We start from the raw sequence: 23,924 nt of genomic DNA on the forward strand, positions 1-23,924 counted from the left end.
GCATGTGCCACCACGCCTGGCTAATTTTGTATTTTTTAGCAGAGACTGGGTTTCTCCATGTTGGTCAGGCTGGTCTCAAACTCCCGACCTCAGGTGATCCACCCGCTTCAGCCTCCCGAAGTGCTGGGATTATAGGTGTGAGCACCGCGCCCGGCCTGAACTTTTCCTAATGACTCAGGGTTTTACTAGGAACATAGGATCTCAGAATATTCCCTTTATAAACAATTTAGTATAGTTTCTAATTTTAAAGATGAGGCAATGGAGGAACAGGGAGTTTGAGTTGTCCAAAGGTACACAGGAGAATTAATGAACACTCCTATAATCTGCCTTTGGATACTAATATGTTAAAGCCCTGGAGAGTACCATACTTAGTGGCCTCAAACTGCTTTTTTTGAGATGGAGCCTCGCTCAGTTGCCCAGGCTGGAGTGCAGTGGTGCAATCTTGTCTCTTGAACCCACTTCCCAGGTTCAAGCAATTTTCTTGCCTCAGCCTCCCGAGTAGCTGGGAATACAGGTGTGCGCCACCATGCCCAGCTACTTTTTGTATTTTTAGTAGAGTTGAGATTTCACCATGTTGGCCAGGCTGGTCTCAAACACCTGACCTCAAGTGATCCACTTGCCTTGGCCTCCCAAAGTGCTGGGATTACAGGTATGAGCCACCACGTCTGGCCAGCCACTGCGCCCAGCTGAGACTGCTTTTTGAATTTCTTTATACTTTTTTTCTTTTCTTCATCTTCTCCCTCACTTAGCTATTTCTTTTCTTTTTCTTCCTTTCTTTTTTTTTTGAGACAGGGACTCAATCTTTCGCCCAGGCTATAGTGAAGTGGTACGATCATGGCTTACTGCAGCCTTGACCTCTTGGGCTTAAGCGTTTCTCCCATCTCAGCCTCCTGAGTAGCTGGGACCATAGGCATGACCACCACACCCAGCTAATACAAAAATATATATATATATTTTTTTTTTGAGGCAGAGTCTTGCTCTGTCACCAGGCTGGAGTGCAGTGGGGCAATCTTGGCTCACTGCAACCTCTGCCTCCCAGGTTCAAGTGATTCTCCTGCCTCAGCCTCCCCAGTAGCTGGGACTACAGGTGCGTGCCACCACGCCCAGCTAATTTTTTTTGTATTTTTAGTAGAGACAGGGTTTCATCATGTTGGCCAGGATGGTCTCAATCTCTTGCCCTTATGATCTGCCTGCCTCGGCCTCCCAAAGTGCTGGGCTTACAGGTGTGAGCCACTGTGCCTGGCCCTAAAACTGTTTTTATAGAGATGGGGTCTCACTATGTTGCCCAGGCTCGTCTAGAACTCCTGGGCTCAAGCAATCTGCCTGCCTTGGCCCCCAAAGTGCTAGGACTCCAGGGGCGAACCACCATGCCCAAACTGTACTCCTTCTTTATTTTTAGACCTCTGTCTTTTCCTCCGGACAATACAATTCAACATTTAATACAAAGAAAAACAAAAATTTACCAACTGTAGACGAAACATAGTATATGTAAGAAGAACCAGTCTGAACATCAAATCTTCTACAGTAGGCAATCAACAGGCCTTAAAAACAAAACAAAACATTATTTTCTTAAAACAATAACAGCAATGCAAATTCAACTGTTAACAATAGTAACAGTATATGTTATATTGAATCTTCATTGTTGCATTATAAGAACATTCAAGTACCTCAAATTCTTGACAAAATTTTATATGCTGATTTTAAAAATACTTAATACCATAGTTTAAACATTTCCTCAAGCTATTAAATAGTTTTTAACTATCATTTTTATTAGCTGCTCAATATTCCATGTCATGAAGAAAACTTTTTTTTTTTTGAGACGGAGTCTCGCTCTGTTGCCCGGGATGGAATGCAGTGGCGCGATCTCGGCTCACTGCAACCTCTGCCTCCCGGGTTCAAACAACTCCCCTGCCTCAGCCTTCTGAGTAGCTGGGACTACAGGCGCGTGCCACCACACTTGGCTAATTTTTTGTATTTTAGTAGAGATGGGGTTTCATCATGTTGGTCAGGGTGGTCTCGATCTCCTGACCTCGTGATCCACTGGTCTTGGCCTCCCAAAGTCCTGGGATTACAGGCATGAGCCACCAAGCCCAGCCATGAAGAAAACTTTTAAAATTTATCATTAAAAAATATATTGAACAGACAAATGGGTTTACATCAAACTAAAAAGCTTCTGCACAGCCAAGGAAACAGTCAACAAAGTGAAGAAAACACCTGTGAAATGGGAGAAAATATTTGCAAACTATGTATCTGATAAGGGGTTAACACCTAAAATATATTAATATAAGGAACTCAAACAACTCAATAATAAGTAAACAACCCAATTAGAAAATGGGCAAAGGATTTAAGTAGCTAATTCTCAATAGAAGACACATAAATAGCCAACAGGTATATGAAAAATTGCTCAAAATCACTAATCATCAGAAAAATGCAAATTAAAACCACAATGAGATATCACCTTACATATGTTAGAATGGCTGTTATTAAAAAGATGAAAAGTAAGCCTTAGAGAGGATGTACCAAAAGGGAACCCTGTACATTGCTTATGGGAATGTAAATTAGTGTAGCCATTATGGAAACCAGTATGGTGGTTCTTCAGAAAATTAAAATTAGAACTACCATTTGGTCTAATAATCCCACTACTGGGTATATATCCAAAGGAACTGAAATCAGTATGTCAAAGAGATATTTGCATTCCCATATTCACTGCAGCATTATTCGCAATAGCCAAGATATGGAAGCAACCTAAGTGTCCATCAACAGATGAATGAATAAAAAAATGTGGTACATACACAGACTGGAATACTATTCAGTTGGGGTTTTTTTGTTTTTTTTGGAGACAGAGTCTCACTGTCACCCAGGTCAGAGTGCAGTGGTGTGATCTCAGCTCACTGCAACCTCTGCCTCCTGGGTTCAGGTGATTCTCCTGTCTCAGCCTCCCAAGTAGCTGGGATTATGGGCGTGTGCTAACACACACAGCTAATTTTTGTATTTTTAGTAGAGATGGGGTTTCACCATGTTGGCCAGGCTGGTCTTGAACTCCTGTCCTCAAGTGATCTACCTGCCTCAGCCTCCCAAAGGGCCGGGATTACAGGCATGAGCCGCCACGCTCGGCTCATGCTTTCATTTGTAAATATGCAATTATGCAGAAACAACTCATTTAATATCTATTTCTTGTAAGAAATTTGTTGAACCTTTTCTTCTTCCCAAAGAAGAAATCTCAGCTTGTCATGTATTGTCAGTACCTCTGCTCTTTGGAGAAATATTTTTGTTTTAGACCTTTGACATTTACTTCAATAATGTAGTATTTATATGCTATTTTTACCAGTTCTATGCCAAGTTCTATATAGAAGATCTTGTATAGCCCTTGGTGTGGAAATGGTAAAATCAGGCATAAGTTTAATGATATTCAAAGAAGTGTAAGGTTACTCAATAGAATGTTTTCCTTATTTTATCAATTATGTGAATCAAGATTCACTGAGCTAAGAGAGACTTTGCCATATCAACTTGCAAGGCAACACTGCTAGCTTTTCTCTTTCTACCTGGTTTTACTATGTAAATAGAAGGGCTTTTTCAGAAGCACCAGTACTCCTCACCCATCCACCACAGGCAGTTAGTACATAGGAAGACTAAGAAAAACGAAGAAGGAGCCGGCGCGGTGGCTCACGCCTGTAATCCCAGCACTTTGGGAGGCCGAAGCAGGCAGATCACAAGGTCAGGAGATCGAGACCATCCTGGCTAACATGGTGAAACCCAGTCTTTACTAAAAATACAAAAAAAATTAGCCAGGTGCGGTGGCAGGCGCCTGTAGTCCCAGTTACTCAGGAGGCTGAGGCAGGAGAATGGCGTGAACCTGGGAAGCGGAGGTTGCAGTGAGCTGAGATCATGCCACTGCGCTCCAGCCTGGGCAACAGAGCGAGACTCCATCTCAAAAAAAAAAGAAAAATGAAGAAGGAAAAACTCAGTTGATAGAGGAATATTATTAATTACTTCTAAACTAAATTATTAATGGGCTTGGATTAAGTTTATTCTACAGACAGAGCAGTGAGGAAAGTAAGGCAAAACTACACTGTCAGAGCAGACATGCTAAGAGATGGTGATCAGTTCCACTATAAACTGTCTTTTTGTATTACGCAGTCCTACAAGCTGGTGTTCTTCTATGTTTCTCCTCTTGATCACAGCCTTGCCTAATATTCTTAAACCCCTTTTTCTAAAAGATAACTATTATCTTAAAATATAAGTAATATAAACTATTTGTTTGGCATTATTATATTCAACTTCTAAAACGAGTCACAAATATACTTTCTTGAAGAAGAAGGTTAAACTGATCCTAGTTGCTTTCTCTAACAAACTTTTTGAGCCACGGGAGCTATTACAGTACTTTAGTTATTACCATTTGGGCTTTACCTTCTACCCCTCAACAAGCTTTTTTGTTATGACAATCTCAGCTCTAGTGACAGCGAGAAATAGTTAATACAGAGTAGGTAACTTTTAACAGATTCTATACGTATGACGATTTAAAATCATCCGTGTTTTTTTTTTAACTAAAATTGTTACAATTGCTTACCTGGTACAATAATGTCTCCAAAACCCAATATTGAAACAGGCATGAGGCACACACTCATTACTGAGAAATAGATCAGTTTTGGTACTCTGATGACTACTGGCAACTGTTCAAAAACAAAACAAAACAAAACAAAACAAAAAAAACAGAGGCCACCAATGAACTTCTTGGCAATCTTTACTCATATCTTTTATTTACTAATTTATTTTTTGGAGACAGAGTCTCGCTCTGTCGCCCAAGTGGAGTGCAGTGGCGTGATCTCAGCTCACTGCAACTGCAACTGCAACCTCCGCCTCCCAGGTTCAAGCAATTCTCCTGCCTCAGCCTCCCAAGTACCTGGGATTACAGGCATGAGCCACCACGCCTGGCTAATTTTTCTGTTTTTAGTAGAGACAGGGTTTCACCATGTTGGCCAGGCTGGTCTCAAACTCCTGACCTCAGGTGATCTGCCTGCCTCAGCCTCCCAAAGTGCTGGTATTACAGGCATGAGCCACCGTGCCTGGCCACCCATATCTTCTAGAAAGGGAATGATTAACATTAGAATAGTTCTTTTGACAGTTTAAAGGAACTTGAAATACTCTGTTTCTATCTATTTCCAAAAGAAAAAGATTAGTTTTGAAAAAAATGCTCAACACACATGTAGGATTAACAGTATTAACCAAGTATCCCCACATTTAACCTTTTTTTTTTCTCTTTACCAAGGATAGAACTCAGGCCTTGAAACATAGAAAACAGAACAGGCCTAATTTTTTTTGGCAATCTGGATTTTTTTTTCCCCCAAAGAAGAGTCTTGTCTCAGAGGGTATGATTTAAAGTCCAATGAACATATCTGAAATACAATCCTTACTTTCTCATGGGGAGCTGAGGGTTGACCAGTGGCTTCCACCAAGTTTCCATCATTCTAGGATGAAACCCAAGTCAATAGGTATTTAATAATTTAGAATAACTAAGAAAAGAGCTATATTTTCTGAGAAATAAGTTTTACAATACCTTAACATGCACTATGTGACCAGTGAATTACACAGGAAGGCAAATTATTAACCGGATACACATACGTACACTGGATAGCCATTTCTATTTCATTGCCATCCCTACCTTTTCATTATTTCCAAAAGGTCCAGCTGCGAGTTCAACCATGATACTCTCACCATTCTAAAATTGAGAAGGAAAAGAAGTTGTCTAATCATTTAAAGAGAACAATCTGCCACTATTCAAGTGTGATTTAAGCCCCATGGCATATGGCCAGTTACACTGATTGAAAATGGGCTGCAGACTGCTTTTTTCCTAAAGTCTTTGTAGATTGCAAAAACTGAAGTCATCTAAAACAAAGTCCACCTAGTACAGTTGCTCCACTTTATCAGAGCTCAATAATTCTCAGAAATTGGCAAATGAATCATGTAAAAATAATTCAAGTGAACCCTCAGTTCTGATTTGTAATGACATATTCATATCTGACATTTGTAATGGGTTAAAAATTTTAGGTACAGTACTTTTAGTTACATTATGCCTTATACTATATATTCTTAGCAGTTTTCAGTAATGTCAGTGAAGAAGATCATACTAAAATCTTTTACACTTAGCTTTGTAAAAAATATTGGTAACTTTATTTGAATAAATATACATCTGACCTTCTGGCTACTCACCACAATAACAAAACAATGAAACCAAACTTGAAAAGACCCAACCCTATAGAACCTGAGAAGCTTCTCTAGCCTAACTCTCATCCAATTTCAGCCCTGCCTGCTTTCTATGATCCAATCAAAACATTAACCTTAGCTAAATTTCCCTCCCTTGTGCCTGGATAAAGTCTTTTTATGTGGGTTGTGTGAGGGGTTCATTTAAAAAATTTTTCCTGATAGCCAAGTCTGTTGTGGAGAGGGAAAACATTGTGAGGCAGCAAGCTAAGACTGCATGAACCACTCATTTTATCTTTCGTATTATTGTAAGTGTATCAGCAAAGCAGGTACAGGGAAGATAAACAAATGCTGAATTTCAGGAAAATTTGATTGACTAACTATAGTATTTTCCATGTGGGTGGGGTGCACAGGAGAAACCACTTGAGTGTTTTTAAAAGGACCTCACTGATTCCTGAGCTGAGCAGAAAGGAGGATAAAACCTGTAGCTGCAGAAATCTGCGCATGTTAAGCTTTGGGTTACAGAGGGGTTAAGTCAAAGGAGTTTAGGAAAATAAACTAAGTACAGTTCCTTAAAGCAGATTCCCAGGTTGTGATAACATTTCCAGATAAAGAGTTCATTTTGGTTCACTTTCTAATTGTTATGTAAAACATTTAACTGAAGACCATCATTGACATCCTCCCATACATTTAAAGATACCTGAGTAACTACTACTTGTAAGACACAATACTGAGCACAGCGGTGAATGGAAAAAAATGAATAAGACAGGCTCTTATTGCTGTACTCTTATGGTGACCCGCCTTGCCAACTCACTAGAAGGCCACTAATACTTGGGTCAAGAACATGTTTAGAATATGCAATATTTAATCCTTCAAATTTACAGTGAAAACCAGGAAAATCAGCAATCTGATTTTTGAGTTACCTACTAAACTAAGGCCTGCTGCCTTAATAAAAACAAACAAATCAGACTCAGAAGAAGGTATTAAAGTAAATCTACAGCAGTGAACTCCAAAGAGCGAGCACTTAGCTTTTTCCACCATATTAGGTTGCTAGAAATCATGTTCCTAGTCAGTAGGAACTAAGATAGAAATAGGAAGACGAAAAATTTCTTAAGCACAAAAGAAAGAAGGCTAAAAGACACCTTTATTTTCATCCTATACCTTTAAAATTCTGAAACATTCTATGTATATGGAATGCAAACAGTTTGCTGGGGCAGATATGTTTATTCACAAAGTGAAGAGTAGTGTCAGAATGGAAAAGTTATTTTAAAAAACAGTTTAGTTACAGTTTACAGCTGTATCTACTGTGTAATATATGTGTCATATGTTATGGATTATCTGTTGATTTATGGAAATGGCTTTGTAGAGGGAACATTTCACTTTTGCTATGAGATCTCTGATGGGGTATCCTACAAAAACACACTTTTGAACCAAGTTAAAAATACCCTAATAAATTAACAATTTTATTTTTTATCTTTTATTTATTTTTGAGACAGAGTCTCACTCTGTTGCCCAGGCTGGAGTGCAGTGGCACGATCTTGGATCACTGCAAGCTCTGCCTCCTGGGTTCACGCCATTCTCCTGCCTCAGCCACCCAAGTAGCTGGGACTACAGGTGCCCGCCACCATGCCCGGCTAATTTTTTTCTATTTTTTTTAGTAGAGATGGGGTTTCACCATGTTAGCCAGGATGGTCTCAATCTCCTGACCTCGTGATCCGCCCACCTTGGCCTCCCGAAGAGCTGGGATTACAGGCGTGAACCACTGCGCTCGGCCAACAATTTTATTTTTTGAAACGGAGTCTCACTCTGTTGCCCAGGCTGGAGTGCAGTGGCACGATCTCGGCTCACTGTAACCTCCGCTCCTGGCTTCAAGCGATCTTCCCACCTCAGTCTCCCGAGTAGCTGGGACTACAGGCGTGCACCACGACACCTGGCTGATTATTGTATTTTTTTTTTTTTTTTTTTGAGATGGAGTCTCGCTCTGTTGCCCAGGCTGGAGTGCAGTGGCGCAATCTTGGCTCACTGCAACCTCCACCTTGTGGGTTCAAGCGATTCTCCTGCCTCAGCCCTCCAAATAGCTGGGATTACAGGCGCCCACCACTGTGCCTGGCAAATTTTTGTATTTTTAGTAGAGATGGGGTTTCACTATGTTGGCCAGGCTGGTCTCAAACTCCTGACCTCAAGTGATCCACCCGCCTTGGCCTCCCAAAGTGCTGGGATTACAGGCATGAGCCACCGCACCCGGCCTCTTAATTATTGTATTTTTAGTAGAGATACAGTTTTACAATGTTGGCCAGGCTGGTCTCGAACTCCTGACCTCAAGTGATCTGCCTGCCTTGGCCTCCCAAAGTGTTGGGATTATAGGCATTAGCCACCGCACCTGGCCAAATTAACAAATTTAGTTATAACCCGTAATACTAGTTCTATGAATGTTTCTTTTTTTAGGTTACTATTGTTCAGTGAAGTCAATGAATCAAATGGCTCATCATTAAGTGACAGAAAGGTGCTAGTAAAATGGTTTGGTTAGGCCAGGCATATGCCAGCTGACCCATATGCCAGCTTGGGCAATATGGTAAAACCCCATCTCTACAAAAAATACAAAAATTGGCTGGGTGTAATGGCGTGTCCCTGTAGTACCAGCTATTTGGGAAGCTGAGGTGGTAGGATCACCTGGGCCTCAGGAGGTTAAGGCTGCAGTAAGTCATAATTGAGCCACTGAACTCCACCTTGGGCGGCAGACCGAGACCCAGTCTCAAAGAAGAGGAAAAAACCAAAAAGAAGGTTTGTGTCTCAAAGAAGAGGAAAAAAAAAGTTTGGTTGGTTAGCTGCATTTTGGGACAGTTAATTATATTTGTTACCTATTACAATTTTAGCTCCCCAATAGGGTACAGTTTGTCTTTATGCCATTATAGCAAATATCAGAAGTGTAGATTTTTACAATGATTTCACAGATGATAGGTTTAATGAATGGGTAAAGAAGAAATGAGGCCAAGCACTATGGCTCATGCCTGTAATCCCAATACTCTGGGAGGCCAACGTGGGAGGACTCCTGGGCTTGAGCCCAGGAGTTTGAGGCTGCAGTGAACTAGGACTGTGCCATTGCACTTCAGCCTCAAGACTCGGCCTTTTAAAAAAAAAAAAAAAAAAAAAGAAGGAATGATAAATAAAGTAGAGAATATCAAATACTTAAATATATGAGTGACAAAGGACAAATGGATAATATAAAGTTACAAAGCAAGACTCAAAATGGGAGAAAGTAGGGGAATTAAGCAATAATTAATATTATATTCATGAGACAGGAAAAGGATCAAGGTAGAAAAGCTTGACAAATAATTAAGGACCACCATACTCACCCAACACCTCTCCTCATTTTACTGAAGAGCTAGCGGCAGATCGGGGAATATATGACCTAGGAGCTGCCAGTTGCTCAGATTCTAACTTCATGGAAAAAGCCAGTCTGAGAGAATGAACAAATGGACAGAAGCAAAAAGGGAGAGTATGTGGCCCTGAGTCTAGTTTCTCTTGACGCCAGTCCCACACTGGCCTACAAACACAGCCTAGATAAATGGGACCTTTTTGGTACAGAAGGCTTCGGTTGGGTTCTGTTAGTTGGAACCAAAAGAATTCCACCGATGGAGGTGGAAGATGAATAGCTAGCAGTACTCCCTCATTCAACGGGTTAGTAAATGCAAGCAGAAAGGGCTAAGTAACTTGCCTATGGTTGCAAGGTTACAGAGCTACATTCTAGGCCTTCTGATTTCCAGCGTGCTGCTCTTTCTTAGTCTCAAACTAGGGCTTCAGAAATGATATTTTATTTTTTTTATTGTCTATATTGCCTACAGTAAACATTTAGCTCATAAGAAAAAATATTTTAAAAAGGGAAGTACAGATATTCTCATATTTATATCAGTCAAGAGACATTTTAAAATCTAACAAAATGGATTAAAAGCTTGAAAGTTAAAAGGCCAATTTCAATGACAGTTCTTTTAAGAGAATTAGAATTCACTCAGTGGTAAACATCTGCAAAATTAATAATCTAGGAGCAGATTTAAGATGATCATTTTTTAGCATGTTTCTTCACCCATTTCAAAAATATGGTCATACCTTTGTGATGAATGGTGTTATGAAAACAAAAAATACATCATAGAGGAGGAGAAGGCCTAGAAGTATCACACATGACTGTCAAAGAAAGAAACAAAATTAAAGGTCAATCTTCCTAAATGTAAATGAAGGCATTAAATTATTTTTCAAGTGCAAATAAATATATGAATATACATTTAAATATTACTTTTAAAAAGATATCTTATGGTTAATACTACGTATAGTTTTATTCTACATATTAAAACCCTTATCTTCTTTATCTTATTTTTTTTAAAAAAAATCACCGAACCAAAGAAATGTGCTGGGTTGGGCCTGGTGGCTCACGCCTGTAATCCCAGCACTTTGGGAGACTGAGGCGGGGCGGATCACGAGGTCAAGAGTTCGAGACCAGCCTGGCCAACATGGTGAAACCCCGTCTCTACTAAGACTACAAAAATTAGCCGGGCATGGTGGCACATGCCTATAAACCCAGCTACTCAGGAGGCTGAGGCAGGAGAATCACTTGAACCCAGGAGGCAGAGGTTGCAGTGAGCTGAGATCGTGCCACTGCACTCCAGCCTCGGTGACAGAGTGAAACTCTGTCTTGGAAAAAAAAAAAGAAGAAATGTGCTTCCCTGATATTTGGTCATGTTAAAGATTTTATGAATTTGGCATATTATATGAATGATTAAAAATATTTTAGGCAGGCTGGGCACAGTGGCTCATGCCCGTAATCCCAGCACTTTGGGAGGCCCAGGTGGGCAGATCGTTTGAGGTCAGGAGTTCAAAACCAGCCTGGCCAACATGGTGAAACGCTGTCTCTACTAAAAATACAAAAATTAGCAGGGCTTGGTGGTAGGTGCCTGTAATCCCAGCTACTTGGGAGGCTGAGGCAGGAGAATCACTTGAGCTCAGGAGGCGGAGGCTGCAGTGAGCCGAGATCACACCACTGCACTCCAGCCTGGGAGACTGAATGAGACTCCATCTCAAAAAAAACAAAACAAAACAAAACAAAACAAAACAAAAAAACCAAATAAATAAAAAAAAAATATTTTAGGCAGGGTGCAGTGGCTCATGCCTGTAATCCCAGCACTTTGGGAGGCCAAATCAGAAGGACTGCTTGTGGCCAGAAGTTTAAGAACAGCTTGGGTAGCACAGCGAGACCCCTAGCTCTACAAAAACAAACAAACAAAATTTAGCTAAAATAAAGTGTACACATGGATAAGAGTGAGGAATAACAGGCACTGGGATACTCGGCATGGTGGAAGAGTTAGAAGGGGTGAGGGATGAGAAATTACTTAATGGGGACAATACACATTAGTCGAGTGATGGTTATACTATAAGCCTCATCACTACCCAACATATCCATGTAATAAAACTACACTTGAACCCCTTAAATTTATACAAATAAAAGAAAGAAAAAAAAAACAATAGTTTAGCTAGCAAATCAGTGGTTGTCTGGGCCTGGGGGTTAGGACTGATTGCAAAGGCCATGGTAGAGCTTTTGGAAGAGATGAGAAATGTTCTACAACTTCACTGGGATAGTGGTTATAAAGTTACACATTCATAAAATTTTCATAAACAGTATGCCAAAAATTGGCGCATTTAATTGTAGGTAAATTATGCCTTAATAAAGCTGTCTTTTAAAAATTTATTTTAACTAGCAAAGTAGTATTGTATACATTACCTTGAAGTTGGGCAACTTCAGTGTTTTAATTAAATTCAGACAGAAAGCAATCCCCAAGATATCCTGTAAAATCCAAGCCCACCTAAAATCAAAAGATATTACTCTATTGCTTTATCAATGTTTAGATGAAGCCTTTCAAAAGACATAGATCACTGAGGTAATATCATTTAATTGCTATGATTTAACTATTCCTTTTTTTTTTTTTTAAGACAGATTCTCACTCTGTCACCCAGGCTGGAGTGCAGTGGCATGATCTCGGCTAACTGCAACCTTCACCTCCTGGGTTCAAGTGATTTTCATGTCTCAGCTTCCCAAGTAGCTGGGACTAAAGGCATGCACACCACCATGCCTGGCTAATTTCTGACTATTCAAATATTAAACAGCAAGCATAACAACAAAACCCCTCATATACTCTATATTTGGTAATTTTACTGTCCTAGTAGAATAATGAATATTATTACACTAAGAAAAAGTTGAAAAGGCTACCTCAGAAGAACATATATCAGACATAAGTGCATTAACACGTCTCGCTCTAGAAAACAGCTGTTAACAAAATATCAGTGTTAACACAGATCCAAATAGCTTGAACATAAAGAAAACAAGAGCTATGCAACTTACTCCATCAGAAATTGACATAAGTAATTATCCATTGATTATCCTACCTGAAGCTGCATAAAGCTGTATGAGCTTTGTTTCCCAAATTTTAGGCCATTAAATCCTTTCAGTCCTCAATAATTTTATTAATAAACCATTAATATAAACCTAAGTATATATTTTTTCTGGTTATCTTCCTACAAATGAACAGATATCTGTATATTTTCTTATATCCCCCTCTTTCTTTCTTTTTTTTTTTTTTTTGAGACGGAGTCTCGCTCTGTCACCCAGGCTGGAGTGCAGTGGCACAGTCTCGGCTCACTGCAAGCTCTGCCTCCTGGGTTCACTGCATTCTCCTGCCTCAGCCTCTCCGAGTAGCTGGGACTACAGGCGCCCGCCACCACGCCCGGCTAATTTTTTTTGTATTTTTAGTAGAGACGGGGTTTCACCGTGGTCTCGATCTCCTGACCTCGTGATCCACCCGCCTCGGCCTCCCAAAGTGCTGGGATTACAAGCGTGAGCCACCGCGCCCGGCATATCCCCCTCTTTCTTGCATAAAAGACAGCATACTCTAAATATTTTTTTGCACTTTGCTTTTTTCACTTAAAAAAATACAAATATCAAATCAAAGTGGATTAAAGACTTAAATCTAAGACCTGAAACTATGACGCTACTTGATGAAAACATTGGGGAAATGCTCCAGGACACTGGTCTTGGCAAAGATTTCTTGAGTAAGACTTGAAAACACAGACAACGAAAGCAAAAATGGACAAATGGAATCACATCAAGCTAAAAGGTTTTGCATGGCAAAGGAAAAATCAAGAAAGTGAAGAAACAACCCACAGAATGAAAGAAAATATCTGCAAACTACCCATCTGACAAGCAATTAATAACCAGAATATGTAAGGAGCTCAAACAACTCAATAGAAAAAAAAAAAAGTAATCCAATTAAAAATTGGGCAAAATATCTGAATAAACATTTCTCCAAAGACATACAAATGACCAACAGATATATGAAAAAATGCTCAACATCTCCAATCAGATGAAATCTGATTGCAAGTAGAGAAATGTAAATCAAAACTACAATGAGATATCATCTCATCCCAGAATGCTGGCAAGGATGTGGGAAAAGGGGAAACCTTGTACACTGTTGGTGGGAATGTAAATTACCACAGCCACTATGAAGAACAGTATGGAAATTCCTCAAAAAAACTAAAAACAGAATTACCATATGATCCAGCAATCCCGCCATTGGATATACATGCAAAAGAAAGGAACTCAGTATATCAAAGAGATACCTGAACTCTCATGTTTATTGCAGCACTATTCGCCATAGCCAAGATATGGAATCAACCTAAGTGTCCACCAGTGGATAAAGGAAATATTATACACACTCATATATATATAATTTTACAAATACACACAATGGAATATTATTCAGCCACAAAAAATAATGAAGTCTTGTCATTTGCAAAGACATGGATGGAACTGAAGACATCATGTTAACTGAAATAAGCCAAGCACAGAAAGACAAATATTGCACATTCTCACTCATCGTGGGAGCTAAAATTAAGAAAATAAAAATTAAAAATGGAACTCATGGAGATAGTAGAATGATGGTTACCAGAGGCTAAAAAAAGGTAGAGAGTGGGGGTGATAAAGTGAAGATGGTTAATGGGTGCAAAAATATAGCTAAATAAAATAAATAAGATCTAGTGTTTGGTAGCACAATAAGGTGATACAGTTAATAACTTATTGTATATTGTAAAAATAACTAGAAGAGTGAAATTGGAATGTTCCCAACACAAAGAAATGACAAAGGCTTGAGGTGATGGATACCACTATTACTCTGATGTGATCATTCACATTGTATGCCTATATCAAAACACCACATGTATCCCGTAAATATAGTCATTATGTTCCCATAATAATTAAAAATAAAACTTTTTAAAAAGTATAGACTGTGCTCCTTTTTGTACTTTATATATCATAGAGTATATTCTCTCTCTCTCTTTTCTTTTTTTGTTTTTTTGAGACGGAGTTGCACTCTTCTTCCCCAGGCTGGAGTGCAATAGTGTGATCTTGGCTCACTGCAACCTCTGCCTTGGGTTCAAGTGATTCTCTTGCCTCAGCCTCCTGAGTAGCTGGGATTACAGGCGCATGCCACCACGCCTGGCTAATTCTGTATTTTTAAGTAGAGACGAGGCTTCTCCATGTTGGTCAGGGTGGTCTCGAACTCCTGACCACAGGTGATCTGCCCACCTCAAGCCTCCAAAAGTGCTGGGATTACAGGTATGAGCCACCACGCCCGGCAAGTATGTTCTCTTTTGTATCTGACTACTTTCACTTGGCATTACGTTTGAGATTCACTCACGCCTGTGCATGTGGTATATGGCTTACTTATTGGTGAATAGTATTCCATTGTGTAAATATAACGTAATGTATTCACCCATTCAAAGTTTGATGGACATTTTGATTGTTTCTGCACTCTCTCTCTCTTTCTCTCTCTCCTGGAACTCCCTGCATATCAATTCATAGAGATCTTCATTGTTTAGAGCTGCACTGCACTCAACTGTGTGGCTATACCAAAATTAAGTGTGTGTATATATATACACACACACACATACATATATACACACACACATATATACATACACACACACACACACACATTTTTTTTTGAGATAGAGTTTCACTCCTGTTGCCCAGGCTGGAGTGCAATGGTGCGATCTTGGCTCACTGCAACCTCCGCTCACTGCAACCTCCGCCTCCCGGGTTCAAGTGATTCTCCTGCCTCAGCCTCCCGAGTAGCTGGGATTACAGGCATGCACTACCACGCCTGGCTAATTTTTTGTATTTTTAGTAGAGACGGGGTTTCTCCATGTTCGTCAGGCTGGTCTCAAACTCCCGACCTCAGGTGATCCGCCTGCCTCGGCCTCCCAAAGTGCTGGGATTACAGGAGTGAAATTAAGTATATTTTTAAAGTCTATTTCAGTGTATGTGTTAAAATCATAATTCATATTTCCTTCTCTATATGAGTTCAAATGCATTAACATAAGATCTGCTTATTTAAGAAGTAGTTCATTACAAGACTGGTGTTCTGGCATAGAAGCAAAAAAATTCCATAATAATCATAATAAGTATCAGGGCAAGATAGGAAACAATTCATCCTTAATCTAAAAGCAAATACATTGAGTATTCATACCTGTCTTCATTTCGAAACACAGCCCAAACAACAGCTACTGCTATGCACAGTCCAGAGAGAAAAATAAGTCTCACTTCCATGTTTTTGCCACGACATGCAATCCTAAAAAACAGATTAAAATAGTTAACACTGAAGATGAAGTACAATGTTCACTTGATATAAGAAGTAGCAAATATTAACCACAGTCATAAGAAGTGACTGAAATATCAATTTTGAAAGTCTTGATTTTAAGTAAAACAAATGAGACGTAATAAAATGTTTATCAGTCCAATATAATTTTCTGTGATGATGAAAAATGTACTATATCTGTGCTGTCCAATATAGTAGCTACTAGTCATATGTGGCTATTGAGCACTTGAAATGTGGCTAATAAGAATGAAAAACTCAATTTTTAATTTTATTTAATTTTACTTAAATTTAAATTTAAACACCTGTAGGTCCAATGTATATCGGACTATATAGGTTTCAAATAATACTCCTACTTTTGTATTGTTTCAAATTATAAACACCAACATTATAAGATTTCCTGTAAGAGATACGTACGTGCATTGTCCATATGGTATCTTATGAATTAGTGCAGCAAGACAGTTGTACAGACTCATTGCTGATGCTATGCAGAAAATTGCTATCATAACATAAACTAGAAAAAAACAAAACACTAAATTACATGAGAACAGAAGGGAAGGTGATAAGAAAATATTTATACAAGCAATATTAATTCTTTAGCTTTTTTTATTGAATCATACTTCCAATGAAGTGACTATACGATGACCTGAATTACTTACTAAGCTGAAATTTAGATCGTGAGGTTTTTTTTTTTTTTTTCTGAGAGTCTCACTCTGTCGCCCAGTCGCCCAGGCTGGAATGCAGTGATGTAATCTCGGCTCTCACTGCAATCTTTTTCTCCTGGGCTCAAGTGATTCTCATGCCTTAGCCTCCCGAATAGCTGGGATTACAGGCATGCGCCACCATACCCAGCCAATTTTTGTAGTTTTAGTAGACGGGGTTTTGTCATGTTGGCCAGGCTGGTCTCAAAGTCCCGACCTCAGGTGATATGCCTGCCTTGGCCTCCAAAAGTGCTGGGATTACAGCAGTGAGCCACTGCACCCAGCTGTCTTCTTTTTAAATAGCGATGAATTTAAGGAAATCTCTTACCAAAAACTAAAATATGCTTTCAGGTAAAGTAGAGGGCTCTCTTTTTTCTATCAATGACTACTATAAACTAAGAGTTGATAAGAGAAATTAATCTGAAGGAGTATTAAATTAATAAAATCACCTGTTTGATGCCAACATAATACAAATATCATTTTAATACTCGCTCTCTCAACAACAGTTTAAAATGAGTGATATTAACAAAATGAGTTCTTTTTTTGAGACGGAGTCTCACTGTGTCACCCAGGCTGGAGTGCAATGGGGCAATCTTGGCTCACCGCAACCTCCGCCTCCCAGGCTTAAGCGACTCTCCTGCCTCAGCCCCTTGAGTAGCTGGAACTACGGGCACGCACCACCATGCCCAGCTAATTTTTGTATTTTTAGTAGAGACGGGGTTTCATTACGTTGGCCAGGCTGCTCTTGAACCCCTGACCTCAAGTGATCCACTTACTTTGGCCTTCCAAAGTGCTGGGATTACAGGCGAGAGCCACCACATCTGGCCAGAATGACTTAATTTTAATTAAAAAATACATGTCATAAGCTGGGTACAGTGGCTCACACCTGTAATCCCAACACTATAGGAGGCCGAGGCAGGTGGATCTCCTGAGGTCAAGACTTTGAGATCAGCCTGGCCAACATGGTGAAACCCTGTTTCTACTAAAAATACAAAAATTAGCTGGGGGTGGTGCCAGATGCCTGTAATCCCAACTACTTGGGAAGCTGAGGCAAGAGAATCGCTCCATCTCAAATAAATAAATAAATACAAATAATAAAAATACAAATATTAGCTGGGCATGGTGGGATGTGCCTGTAGTCCCAGCTACTTGGGAGGCTGAGGCAGGAGAATCGCTTGAATGCGAGAGGCAGAGGTTGCAGTGAACCCAGATTGTGCCACTGCACTCCAGCCTGGGTGACAGAGCAGAGCAGAGCAAGACTGTCTCAAAAAAAAAGATATCATAGGTCTAGTTTTTAAACTGCTGTGACAGGACAAGAGAAACTGAACAAAAACTGAATGAGGCTGGGTGCGGTAACTCACGCCTGTAATCCTAGCACTTTGGGAGGCCAAGGCAGGTGGATCACTTGAGGTCAGGAGTTCGAGACCAGCCTGGTCAACATAGTGAAAGCCCGTCTGTACTAACAATACAAAAATTAGCCGGGCACAGTGGCGCACACCTGTAATCCCAGCTACTCAGGAGACTGAGGCAGGAGACTCACTTGAACCTGGGAGGTGGAGGTTGCAGTGAGCCAAGACTGCGCCACTGCACTCCAGCCTGGGCGACAGAGCGAGACTCTGTTTCCAAAAAAAAAAAAAAGCTGAATGAAACAAATCCTAGGCCCTAGTTTTCTAGTCCAGAAATTTATGCTAATGCTATACACATAAGCATGGTAGCCTTTGGTGGTTCTTAAAAGGGCTTTTTGCTAGTTCTTATCAGGTACACTCCTTTTACCCTGGTCTCCCTTCTCTTTGTGCTGTATACTGTCCAGGGATGGCAAATTTCCATTCTATTAAGCCATTAATAAGACTGTTCAGGAGATGGACAAGCCATTATAGTTCCTGCTCCCACTTTCTTCAAGGAAAAAAAGAACTAGTTACTTTCTAGACCACAGGGAAGTACCTGTGTGTCTTCAGATATATGATCCTAACTGTTTATATAAGTAACATAAAATTCAAGCAATAAAACATCTTGATTTGCAAATTGACAAAAGATAAACTACACTTGGGAGTAAGTAGAGGCAATACATCAGTAATTTGAATAATCTTCTATTTCATGTAACTAAATATAGCCACCAAGAACTCCTTAATCCACTGCTTAGATACTGAGCTATATCATTCATCTACAGAGAGGAAAACTTAGGGACCATGGCAATTATTTCAAGTCATCCATGAAGAAGTGTTCTTATCTGAAAACATAACGTACTTTTTTTTTTTTTTTTTTTTTTAAGACGGAGTTTCGCTCTTGTTGCCCAGGCTGGAGTGCAATGGCGCAATGTCGGCTCACTGCAAACTCCACCTCCCAGGTTCGAGCGATTCTCCTGACTCAGCCTCTCGAGTAGCTGGGATTACAGGCACGTGCCACCACACCCAGCTAATTTCTGTATTTTCAGTATAGATGGAGTTTCTCCATGTTGGTCAGGCTGGTCTCAAACTCCCAACCTCAGGTGATCTGTCCACCTTGGCCTCCCAAAGTGCTGGGATTACAGGTGTGAGTCACTGCTCCTGGCACATTGTATTTTTAATCTGAATATTTTTATCTCAGAGTAACAGAGACCTAAAACTCTGATAATTAAAAAAAAATTAATATTAACCAAATTATTCACATACGTTTTCCAGGTAGAATGGCTTAAAGGAAAAGATAAATCTAGTAATAGTCAGTGAAAAGAATGTATGTTAACAGTAGCAAACATAAAATATGACTTCTTACCCAACCATTTGTAGAAGAAATAAAGTAAGACCATCATAACACAGCAGATGACCACAAATATTACAACTGTAAGAGGACTAAAAGTTAAATATTCTTCCTTCTTTTTCCTCATTTCTCTATCTTCAGTTGTCACTGCTTTCAAGTTTTCCCTGTACAAACACACAGGAACTTTAGCAAATCTTAGCCAAGTACAGTTATTTAAAAAATTTATCTCTAACACCAATTTAAATCTGTTTCTGAAGAAAACAATGTATTTTTATTTATTAAAATACTTTTATTTTATTATTTTTCTAAGCTATCTTGTTATAGCAAGTAATGTACTTTTTAAAAACTGTACCCTACAAAGAAATATTTAATCTAGAAAGTAAAAACCTTAAATGCTACTCTCCAGAGATGATCTGTTTTCAACCACTAACTTTTGAAACATTTTTTTCTGCAGGCAAAATTGTTGAAAGAGATGATGTTGGCCGGGCATGATGGCTCATGCCTGTAATCCCAGCACTTTGGGAGGCCGAGGCGGGCGGATCACGAGGTCAGGAGTTCGAGACCAGCCTAACCAACATGGTGAAACTCTGTCTCTACTAAAAATACAAAAATTAGCCGGGTGTGGTGGTGTGTGCCTATAATCTCAGCTACTTGGGAGGCTGAGGCGGGAGCATTGCTTGAACCCGGGAGGCGGAGGTTGTGGTGACCTGAGATCGTGCCATTGCACTCCAGCCTGGGCAACAAGAGCGAAACTCCGTCTCAAAAAAAAAAAAAAAAAGAAAAAAAAAAGAGATGACATTTATTATATAAACAAATTAATACTTGTGGATGTTTATATTACCTAATTTGAAAATTATATTGACATAATAAATTTCAAACTAAAACCAATGCTTCTTACAAACTTACTATTATCAACTTACAGATAGTAAAGTACTTCTAAAAATTAGCTTCTCTGTTTTTTGAGACAGAGTCTTGCTCTGTTGCCGAGGCTGGAGTGCAGTGGCGCGATCTCTGCTCACTGAAACCTCTGCCTCCCAGGTTCAAGCAATTCTCCTGCCTCAGCCTCCCAAGTAGCTGGGACTACAGGCACATGCGGCTAGGCCCAGCTAATTTTTTGTATTTTAGTAGAGACGGGGTTTCACCATGTTGCCCTGGCTGGTCTCGAACTGAGCTCAGGCAAACCACCCACCTCTGCCTCCCAAAATGCTGGGATTACAGGTGTGAGCCACTGCACCCAGCCGCTTCTCTTAAATGTAAACGCTAAATTCTCCTCTCAATCAACTTAGCATTTACTATATGCCTAGTCTATGCTCATCCATGTATTATAAAGGACTCAAAAGAAATTCAAGGCATAACTTTGTCCTACCTTTATTTAAGATAACGAAATATTGTCTCAACCCTTGCTAGGCCACAGAGCTAATAATAGAGACAGAAGTCGAGGAGGAAAAGAACTGCAGCTGTTGTTTGTTGGGCAATCTCTCTTGTCGACCTTACTACTGTCTCCTCCTAGTTATATGCAACCTACGACACATTATTAATACTACTTCTGAATACTTTTCAACAACTCTGTTCTAAATTCTGCTCCCTCCTGGGCAAATCCTGGCCCTGCTTGTTAGGTCTGGGCTCAATATAAAATTTAGGTTAAAAAAGTTTATTTATTTTAATATATTTTTAAAAATTAATTTTAAAAATTAAAAAAAAAAAAAGAGTAGATTGCCTGGGAAAAGAGGAGGGAGAGAGTTGATGGAGACATGCAAGCACCTCCCTCTGAAACTCCAGAGCTGAATGACAGGGTATTAAATAAATTTCTATAAATGTGGTACCTGAGTGTAAAAAGGTGCTAATTATGGTATCTGTCACTACAGAAATACATTTAAAGAAATTTTTGTCATAGTATACATATGAGCCATAATAATTCAATATCTATTCATAGTCATTGAACTAAAAAGCACAGGCAATTTCTTGAAGGAAAGCATACAGTGTACTAGATTTATATCACATTAAAATATTACAATTCTGCTGGGTGTGGTGGCTCACACTTGTGATCCCAGAACTTTAGGAGGCTGAGGTGGGCAGATCACTTGAGGTCAGGAGTTGATACCAGCCTGGCCAACATGATGAAAGTCCATCTCCACTAAAAATACAAAAATTAGCCAGGCGTGGTGGCACGTGCCTGTAATCCCAGCTACTTGAGAGGCTGAGGCAGCAGAATCGCTTGAACCTGGGAGGCAGAGGTTGTGGTGAGCAAAGACCGCATGCCACCGCACTCCAGCCTGGGTGACAGTGAGACTCCAACTCAAAAAAAAAAAAAATTACAATTCATCTTTTTTGAAAAAAAAAAATTGTACTTTCATATCAGCTTGAGAGCCATACGCAATAGGAACCTAAGCTTTATTGCATGCCATCTAGAGGTTATAAAGGCTGAGGACCAGTGACCTTATTATCAAAAGATTTTAGGCTGGGCATGGTAGCTCATGCCTGTAATCCCAGCACTTTGGGAGGCTGAGGCAGGCGGATCACCTGAGGTCAGAAGCTCAAGACCAGCCTGGCTAACGTGGTGAAACCACATCTCTATTAATAATACAAAAATTAGCTGGGCATGGTGGTGCATGCCTGTAATCCCAGCTACTTGGGAGGCTGAGGCAGGAGAATTGCTTGAACCCAGGAGGCGGAGGTTGCAGTGAGCCAAGATCGCGCCATTGCACTCCAATCTGGGCAACAAGAGCAAAACCTCGACTCCAAAAAAAAAAAAAAGATTTTAACACTCTGCTGAAAAGTCTTTCTATAGAACCCAGGCATCTTTCCCTTTTGCTTAAGGTACATCTCTCATTTGGTGGAGTAATTTTGGGTTGTGAGGTCCTGTTCTGGCACATTTTCCCTTCCCTAAGCCTTACTCTCTTTCCATCCAACTGTCATTACTTGCTAAATGATGGGTCTTATGTTTTTAATAATCATTTTTATGGAACTTTTTCCTTTATATCACTGATTCATACTCTCTTTCTCCATACGGTCACCACCCCTTTCTCCTCCCACATACACTTACTTCTCTCTATCTTTATTTTGCTCTTAGAATCAGCCCCCTCAATTTTAAAATCCATGATCCTGCAGGTATGGGACATTTCCTCTCCCAATCTGGTTTTTGAAGGCAACAAATTACTTGTTTCTGCTCCATCATCATGTTTTACAAATAAAAAAGCTGATATGTACTCCCCTCCAATTTTCAATTTTCTCAAGGAGGAGCTTGTCCTAGCGTGTATATAAAAAAGCTTGCCTTGCTAAACTCAAAGTGTGGTCCATAGGCCAGCTAAATCACTTGGGAGTTGCTAAAAATGCAGAATTGGGCCAGGCACGGTGGCACACACCTGTAATCCCAGCACTTTGGGAGGCTGAGGCGGGCAGATTGCCTGAGCTCAGGAGTTCGAAACTAGCCTGGGCAACACGGTGAAACCCTGTCTCTACTAAAATACAAAAATTAGTCAGGCGTGGTGGTGTGCACCTGTAATCCCAGCTACTGGGGAAGGTGAAGCAGGAGAATTGCTTGAACCTGGGAGGCAGAGGTTGCAGTGAGCCGGGGCCTCACCACTGCACTCCAGCCTGGGCAACAGAGTGAGACTGCATCTCAAAAAAACAAAAAACAGAATGCAGAATCTGGGCCCCTATCCCAAATCTACTAAATCTGAATTTGTAGTTTATTATTCTTATTGTTATCTTTTTGAGATAGGATTTTGCTCTGCTGCCCAGGCTTGAGTGCAGTGGCATGATAACGGCTCGCTGCAGCCTGAAATTCCTGGGCTCAAATGGTCCTCCTACATCAGCCTCCTGAGTAGCTAGGACTATAGGTTCATGTCACCACACCCAACTAATTTGTAAATTCTTTTTGTAGAGATGGGTCTCACTATGCTGCCCAGGCTGGTCTCAAACTCCTGGGCACAAGTGATCTATCTGCCTTGGCCTTCCAAAGTGCTGGGATTACAAGTGTGAGCCACCACGCCTGGCCTGAATTTGTATTTTAATAAGATCTCTAGATAAGTATATGCACTTTACAGTTTGAGAAGCACTATTCTAGAGAAGAAAAAATTTACATGGTAATGGAAGTACAGTAAGAATCTATAATAAATAGGAAAACATTTTCAATAAATCAGCAGCTTTTGGAAAATTATTTCTAAAGTTTCCCTAAGTAATATACAAAATGATTTTAGAGATATGGAGATCTTACATACTATGCTTTATAAAGATTAATAATTGCCAGGTGCAGTGGCTCACACCTGTAATCCCAGCATTTTGGGAGGCTGAGGCAGGCAGATCACCTGAGGTCAGGAGTTCGAGACCAACCTGGCCAACATGGCGAAACCTCATCTCTACTAAAAAAAATACAAAAAATTAGCTGGGTGTGGTAGTTCACACCTACAATCCCAGCTACTTGGGAGGCTGAGGCAGGAGAATTGCTTGAACCTGGGAGGTGGAGGTTGCAGTGAGTCAAGATTGCACCATTGCACTGCAGCCTGGGTGACAGAGTGAGACTCCATCTCAAAAAAAAAAAGATTAAAGATTAATAATGAAGGAGAAAAACATGCTTACTCATATGAAAGATGTGACTGAC

At 40.1% G+C, this 23,924-nt stretch overlaps 1 protein-coding gene across 4 annotated transcripts in view; it reads right to left on the bottom strand.

Annotated features, from left to right (window-relative positions):
* The window catches only part of SPPL2A (signal peptide peptidase like 2A), a 58,290-nt gene that overhangs the window by 13,098 nt on the left and 21,268 nt on the right, over positions 1–23,924 (bottom strand). For 2 of the 4 annotated variants that reach the window (XM_024925712.4, XM_008953161.4), the window contains exons 6-14: positions 19,340–19,488; positions 16,308–16,404; positions 15,765–15,866; positions 11,966–12,047; positions 10,303–10,377; positions 5,660–5,716; positions 5,412–5,465; positions 4,568–4,670; positions 1,464–1,541 (exon numbers count right to left, since the gene is read on the bottom strand). In XM_024925712.4, coding sequence (XP_024781480.1) covers positions 1,464–1,541; positions 4,568–4,670; positions 5,412–5,465; positions 5,660–5,716; positions 10,303–10,377; positions 11,966–12,047; positions 15,765–15,866; positions 16,308–16,404; positions 19,340–19,488 — 797 coding nt within the window. The remainder of the gene's footprint in view (positions 1–1,463; positions 1,542–4,567; positions 4,671–5,411; positions 5,466–5,659; positions 5,717–10,302; positions 10,378–11,965; positions 12,048–15,764; positions 15,867–16,307; positions 16,405–19,339; positions 19,489–23,924) is intronic. The other 2 variants (XM_055098712.2, XM_003827828.6) reach the window with 1 other exon arrangement.

Source organism: Pan paniscus, chromosome 16 (assembly GCF_029289425.2).
Source record: "Pan paniscus chromosome 16, NHGRI_mPanPan1-v2.0_pri, whole genome shotgun sequence".
NCBI lineage: Eukaryota > Metazoa > Chordata > Mammalia > Primates > Hominidae > Pan > Pan paniscus.